Genomic DNA, 7,500 nt, shown 5'->3' with positions numbered 1-7,500 from the left:
CAGCTAAGTTGTCTTTGGCAAACTTATTGTATAGTCACTCAAAAAAGTATCGGTAAGAAATCGTGCAGAAATGAACTTAAGTAAACATTAAACTCTGACACATTCTTCAAAAGACTTGGAAACTGTTGGTGCGCCTGTGTATCAATGCGCCAGTGTTTCTCATAGCTTTGTAGTTTATAAATGTGCGTCCTCATTATGACAGCATTCAGTGAAGACATCTAGAATATCAAAATGGTACTTAAGTTTATATATTACACAAATTCTATATTATTTGGAAGAAACAACCTGTTGACTGCTAAGGAGCTGTGGAGTGTTTTATTATAACTTGAATGGCTGCTCCTCTGGGAGGGCAAGGGTTGAGTAAGGTGACGGGTAGGGCCATGTAGACAGGAGAGCTTGTAGCGTTGTCTAGGCCGAAAACGTGTTGTGGTGTAGCAATATCTATTGCGTATGCTCTGGTGTGTGTGTGTGTGTGTGTGTGTGTGTGTGTGTGTGTGTGTGTGTGTGTGTGTGTGTGTGTGTGTGTGTGTGTGTGTGTGTGTGTGTGTGTGTGTGTGTGTACGTGTGATTTCAGTAACAATAAAACATTAATCATTCTTGTCGGTGCAAATATAATTACTTTCAATCTTGTCACATCTTAAAGCATTAAATGCTTATTCTACACCACGTATTTTAACTAGGGAAAAAGGTAGGGCGCAACTCTGTTACGACTACCAACTGTAGAGGAAAATTGATTCAGTTGTTTCATTCGTCTCCCACGAACACCTAAAATCACCAACCGATACTTTTTTGAGTGACTGTACATTATAATAGGTTAGGTAAGCTTAGGTTACGTGATGCTAAGTAGCTTTACGTACGATTAATTTAGATTAGGTTAGAATTGGTTAGATATGAATCAGGTCAGCTTTTGTCACGTTAGATTAGGTTAGGTTATGTTAGATTAGGTTAGTTTAGGTTAGGTTAGGTTAGGTTAGGTTAGGTTAGGTTAGGTTAGGTTAGGTTAGGTTAGGTTAGGTTAGTTTGGTTTAGTTTAGTTTAGATTAGGTTAGGTTAGATCAGGCTAGGTTAGGTTAGGTTAGGTTAGGTTAGGTTAGGTTAGGTTAGGTTAGGTTAGATTAGATTAGGCTAGGTTAGGTTAGGATAATGTTAGGTTAGGTTAGGTTAGGTTAGGTTAGGTTAGGTTAGGTTAGGTTAGGTTAGACCAGGTTATCTTAGCTTAGCCTAAGTCAGGTTAGGTTAGATTAGGGTAGGTTAGGCTAGGTTAGACTAGGTTAGTTTAAATTAGCGTAGCCTAAGTTGAGCTAGATTAGTTACGTTTATGACAAGTTAAGTTTGGTTAGGATAAGGTTATGCAAGGTTTGATAAGTTGTGATGAAAATGTGGGAAACCGACGTACAATACATCTATACTATAGCTAACCGATTTTAAAAAGAAAATGTAATGAAAACGATTTAATATGTTTCTATACAAATTGACATATACGTCTAAGATACCGAACCTAGAAAATTATTGTAGCCTAAGAACACTAGGTCACAAATAATGCTTTTTTATTTAATCTAAACCTATTTCACGACAATGTTGACTACAACAACTTACCAAACATACTGCCAGACTTCACTTAATTGCTCGCGGTCATGGAACCCTCACGAGCGACCTTTGAAATATAATTGAAGATCTTATGCCAAAAGGCGCTGGGTCATTTTTGTTTTCCCGAGACCAAAGCAATTTTTGCTCTGTCAGCCAGCAAGCCACATGGATGTGCGGCAGGCAAACCCAAAATGATTGACGAGGTTATTTTAGGTTAGGTTAAATTAGGTTAGGTTAGGTTAAGTTAGGTTGAATTACGTTAGGTTAGGTTAGGTTAGGTTAAGTTAGGTTAGGTTAGGTTAGGTTAAGTTACGTTAGGTTAGGTTAGGTTAGGTTAGGTTAGGTTAGGTTAGGTTAGGTTAGGTTAGGTTAGGTTAGGTTAGGTTAGGTTAGGTTAGGTTAGGTTAGGTTAGGTTAGGTTAGGTTAGGTTAAGTTAGATTAAGTCAAGTTAGGTTAGATTAGGCTAAAAAATAAGGAAATTATGTAAGATAATTTATATCGGGAAAACAAAAATTACCGGTACTCAAGACGCTCTATGATCAAAGTCGTCACCTTTGCCCTACGTGCTCGAACGGCCAGGAGATCAGTCACCGGTAGCTGTCGGAGTAGAACCCAAGTCCTATCTGAAGCTCAGAAATCTGTTCTCCACCCTTTGCTGACGCTCTCCTTCTTTTTCAGGGTCTCCGAGTTCGCTACGACGCTCTGGCCTCCTTCAGGGACATCGTCTTGCCCTACGTCGACGTGGTCACCCTTTGCACCAACCAGAGGGACGTCGTGCACCACCGAGCAGCCCTCCTTCACCTGACGCACGTCCTCGCGGTGAGTACCAGAACAACCGTCTGACGATGGAGTTGTCGAAGTGAGTGGTAGTTCGAAGGGCAGACCAACCACTTGATGGGGAAGTCATCGAAGTGGGTGTCGTTGTCTCCGCCGCCACCATCACTATCATCCCCCATTTTTCTTTTATTCCTTGTTTATATTGCCATCAGTCTTTTCACCCCTAGCATCTTTGTGGTATCCAGCACACCATCACTACCTTCGTCATCACCAGCTTGTCTCCATCATCTGTTATTTTGCGTCTCATCAAAGAAAGAATGATGATCACTTTCAAACTTTTTTTTTCTTCCAACTTCCCCACTGAAGTCTCTCCTTTATTTCCTTTATAGCTCCATCTCTTCTGCACGATACTGAGCCTATGGATAGAAGCGCTGATTATCACTAACGAAATGCTCAAACTTTCACCATCAGCAAGCTCACAATAATTCCATTATGTATTTTCTCATCACCATCACCTCCATTACCATCATCAATTTCTTAAGTAGATATATTTATTATTCTGATCATTATTACAAAGGATTACAAATGATTACAAAGGAGGAGCACGCTGACAGGAGACCCTTTTGGTCCATAACTAGGTCGGATGCGGAAAAAATTATAATAATGATAAATAAATAAATAGATAAATAAATGAATAGATAAATAACAGTCATAGTAATATAAATAATGATAAATAGAGTAAATAAATAAATAGGTAAATTTAATAAACAAACAGGTAAATGTTGAAGAATAATAAATTAACAGGTAAATAATAATAAATGATAATCAAGCAAATAATAAACAAACAGACAAATAATAACAAACAAACAAATAATATGAAATAAATGGCAGGCATTACAGCATCTTGCTTAGGTGTTTATCTAAACGAATCTTAAAGCTTCGAACTGAACTACATAGCACTGCCTCTGCAGGAAGTTTATTCCATTCATTAACTACATGGTTGGCGAAGTTGTTTCTACCCACTTCCAAATTAAATCTATTTCCTTACAGCTTGAGACCATTATTTTTTGTTGAATTATCATTCAGTGTGAAAATTGTCACTTTTGATGTTGTCAATTCCCTTTAGTCTACGCTTTTTTAGGAAAAACAGATTCATATGTTTCAGTACATTTTCATGATTTATCTTTGATATTTGGAATCAGTTTTGTGGCTTGGCATTGTACTTTTTCCAATCTGTCAATGTCTTTAATGAGATTCGACCAAATGGAAACAGTATATTCCAAATGATTACATAGTCATCATGTTTCCAGCTTTTCATATTTGTCTTTGAGTGTCTAGGATCATAATGGAAAGGAGAATTTGCATTTTATTTTGTGTCAGTTTAATTTCAATGTACAAATGTGTTTTTCATTACAACTAAAGGACACTGAAACCTGTCCTTACAATACTTCAGAAATATACAACTCTTTCATTAGTGCTGTATTAATAAAACTATTAAAAGCTCATTCTTATTTGTCATAAGACATATAGAAATACATTGAACACTCAACAACGGGTGTTCGAAATATAAACTTTTTACATTTTCATCGAATAAAATCAAATCTAATCCAACCTTCCCATTTTGATAACCCCCCCAGCGGGTGGACCGGTGTCACTTACAGTCGAGTTCACCTGGTCTTCATCACTCCTCCTCCTTCAGCCACTACTACAGCTCCTCCCACTGCCACGAAGAAGACATTAAGATCGAGGACAACAATTCCCCTCTCAAACACAGCTTCTGTACCTCGCCAAAGTCACGGGCTTCTACGTTGGAGGTGAGTGAAGTTCGGAAGTTGTACCCTTAAATGAAAATATGGGATCCGAAACACCGCATGGGCATGGACGCTGAATGCTGATTTGAAGAGTCTCGGCGCCTTTAGTACCAAGTGCTTTCGAGAGAATCATGGAGTATCACTGGAATGAGCTTGTATCAAACTAGCGACTGCTCCGTGAGACTCAGTCTAGTCCTTGTTCCTAGCATAATTCGTGAACATCAACTCCAGTTATATGGACATGTGACGCGTTTCCTTGGATGGTGATCCCACTCATAGGGTGGTCTCAACAAGAGGCAGTTCTCGGTGAGGGAGACGAATGGGACGCCCACAGAACTAATGGTTGGGGCAGGTCGACTGATTCAACCAAGAACTGTTTGGAAGGGAAGGGTGGTTGTGTGGGAGCTTATACGGGGAAACACAGTCGGCGGTGTGAGTGAAGCGACGCGCCCCCAGCGTATTCCGCAATGTTGACAAATCTAAAACGAAACACAATTGTTAACTTATCACACTTGTATAGCAATGTTGACATACTACAATCACATTGTTATTCATCATCACCTGAAACCACATTTATCTGTCTTGTAAACAAAACCACATCAAAATCGCATTTCATTAAAGATGACAAGTCTTCTGAAACAATCACGTTCACTTTCTGTAGTCGTTCATTGGATGTTCACCAGTGTTACTTGTATGCGCGGTGAAAACAAAGAAAAACTAATGATGTTGGACAGTAGTTTTGAAACATTTCCGCCACGTTTCGTGGTGATGTAGGTTTTTCTGTAAACAATACATTTAGTCTCGAAATCAAAATTCTATCGATGGTTTAGATAACGTATGCAGTGATGACTACAGTGGAATTATTTTTCTTGTTTTCTAGAATCATTTCATTACTGTGATATTGCTGTGTTTTATTGCATTGCTTCTGATCTGGACAGTAGGCAGGAGACAGGTCTACTTCCTTTATATGGGAGAAGAAGCCCTTGGTATATAGATAGATAGATAGATAGATAGATAGATAGATAGATAGATAGATAGATAGATAGATAGATGTTATTACCAAACAGATAAGTACAGTGTAGTTTTAATTATGTGAAATTGCCATAAAATTTTGACAAATGCTATTCCGTTAGATGATTTCAATTATAATTTCAACGGAACTATTTCCATTTTTTCTATTAAATTTACTCTCAATACAAAATCGCCGCAAACAGATAATAATAGACTCAATATTTATGGCAAAAACATGAACTATTTGATATGATGGAGTGGAGGAAGAGTATACGCTTGCCAGAATATTAAAAAGATAATTTCAATAATATAGTTATGTCTTACTCTTAGAATGTTTTAGTAGTCTTATTTCCTAAACAGTTTCACTAATTTGTAATTTTATATTAATCTGTGATAGCTGTATTCCTGACATGTGAAAGTGCCATTTAATATTGCCATATCTTTGAAAAATTAAGTAAATTCGAATTTCCCTAAGCAATAATTATTTCAAACTCCTCAGCATATATGCTGCAGATCTGTGCATATTTTGTCTTCATTGCCGTTCTCTCTTACAAGTTTGCATTCATAGAAAACGTTCATTTCCAGATGTTGACATCACTTCTCCTGGAGACGGAGATGACGTGGCTAGGAAAGGAAGGAAACCACGTCGAGGCGTTGATCCACCTCCAACACGGCCACATCCCCAGTAGGAGGATCCTAGGTCTCCCTCTCCACTCATCCTTCTCCTGCCGTAACAACGCCGAGGACGACATCCCCGACAGTCCCTTCTTCGAGAAACCGGAGTTGAACCTCTTGCCCATCGAAAGCTCCCCCTTGAGTCCACATCACTTCTGGTCCTCAGATTTCGAGTTCTTCTCCTCAAACCCAACGGAGAGCCTTCCTTCCCTGAAGGCATACGCCCGACGCCAATGAACTGGAGGAACTTCAAGGAGAGCTCCGATGGTGAACTTCGTAAGGAGTTCGTAGTTTTTCTGGTACATGACCCTTTTTTTCGGGGGAAAGAATGGACTCGTCTTTGGTATCCTGAAGTGCAGGTCGAGTCCTTCTTGGCCCCTTCTGTAAGGAACTGGCCACTCGTCCTTGGAGCCTCTTTAGTACGGTTCCCCGTGTCTGTCTTCACCAGCTGCAGGGGGCAGGACCCCCTCGCTGGCTACAGGTATTGGGAATCAAGCAACAAGAGCATCTCTCTTGAGGCATATTCACACACACGCACACACACACGTACACACACACACACACACACACACACACACACACACACACACACACACACACACACACACACACACACACGTACACACACACACGTACACACACACACACACGCGCGCGCACACACACACACACACACACACACACACACACACACACACACACACACACACACACACACAAAGTCTCTCAACTACCTCCAATCGTAGGGGCATAAGGAATGTTGTCTACAATTTGAGAGCCTATGGTATCCAAACGGCTGAATAAAATCGTCTGCCACTAGCCATAATAAAATTGATGAGGATATATAAATATCGTAAAAATTAATCGTTCAATATGATATATATCGTGTATCACAATATGATGTATATCATATATGTCATTCTAGGTGAAGCCAGACGATTTTATTCACCTGGTAAAAAGAACCCTTTCTTCCTGGACTTCAAAAGAGATTATTAAACCCCCATACACCCCTACCACCTCTCTGTCCTCCTCTTCCCCTCCCCAAAGTCTTGCTGGCAAGACAAATGGACGGATCCAAGAGAGATAGTCTGCCCATACACTCTCAGCTGACGTCACAGAGAAACCAGAACGTGGAGGCCGCTGATTGGTTGATTAACGATCTCAAGCTTCAATGTGACGTCAAGAGCCAACAGGGGCAAAATTTCGTCCTGTGTTTGCAGATCATCTCTCTTTGGACTTTCACCTTGAGAACAAAGATTGTATCCTTTGATGACATGATTTCTATGACATTATTATGACGTAGATGCTGTAAGGTTATAGAGATGGAAGATTCACGTGGTTTCTTCTCTATACCTGGAATATCTGGAACCAGGAACCTGAGATATTCGGAGAGAATTTTTCCAAAATCCAGCACGCTTTTGTATTTGATTTTTTTTTTTTTCGAATTTGGGAAAATTCCGAATTGTCCCAATAAAGAGAACCATCTGTTCTGTCAACAAACAATAATTGTATATTGATTACACCGTTCACAGGAACGGCTGCGGCACTAACGTCGTAGTACACAAGCTTAGAAATTCACATGTGTATTCCACATCTACGTCGACTATACTCGTTCTTTATCTCATATTAATAAAACTG

At 39.6% G+C, this 7,500-nt stretch overlaps 1 protein-coding gene across 4 annotated transcripts in view; it reads left to right on the top strand.

The window, feature by feature from the left end:
- LOC143023826 (uncharacterized) overlaps positions 1–6,512 on the top strand; it is a 16,230-nt gene extending 9,718 nt beyond the window's left edge. For all 4 annotated transcript variants that reach the window (XM_076182471.1, XM_076182465.1, XM_076182461.1 and 1 more), the window contains 3 exons: positions 2,267–2,407; positions 4,003–4,179; positions 5,773–6,512. In XM_076182471.1, the coding sequence (XP_076038586.1) occupies positions 2,267–2,407; positions 4,003–4,179; positions 5,773–6,099 (645 nt within the window). In that variant the 3' untranslated portion in view covers positions 6,100–6,512. The remainder of the gene's footprint in view (positions 1–2,266; positions 2,408–4,002; positions 4,180–5,772) is intronic.
- The last annotated feature ends 988 nt before the right edge of the window (positions 6,513–7,500 follow it).

This window comes from Oratosquilla oratoria, chromosome 3, assembly GCF_046742065.1.
Source record: "Oratosquilla oratoria isolate Oo_2021 chromosome 3, ASM4674206v1, whole genome shotgun sequence".
NCBI lineage: Eukaryota > Metazoa > Arthropoda > Malacostraca > Stomatopoda > Squillidae > Oratosquilla > Oratosquilla oratoria.
The sequence above is the reverse complement of the archived record's forward strand: the minus strand, read 5'-3'. Positions and strand labels throughout refer to the sequence as shown.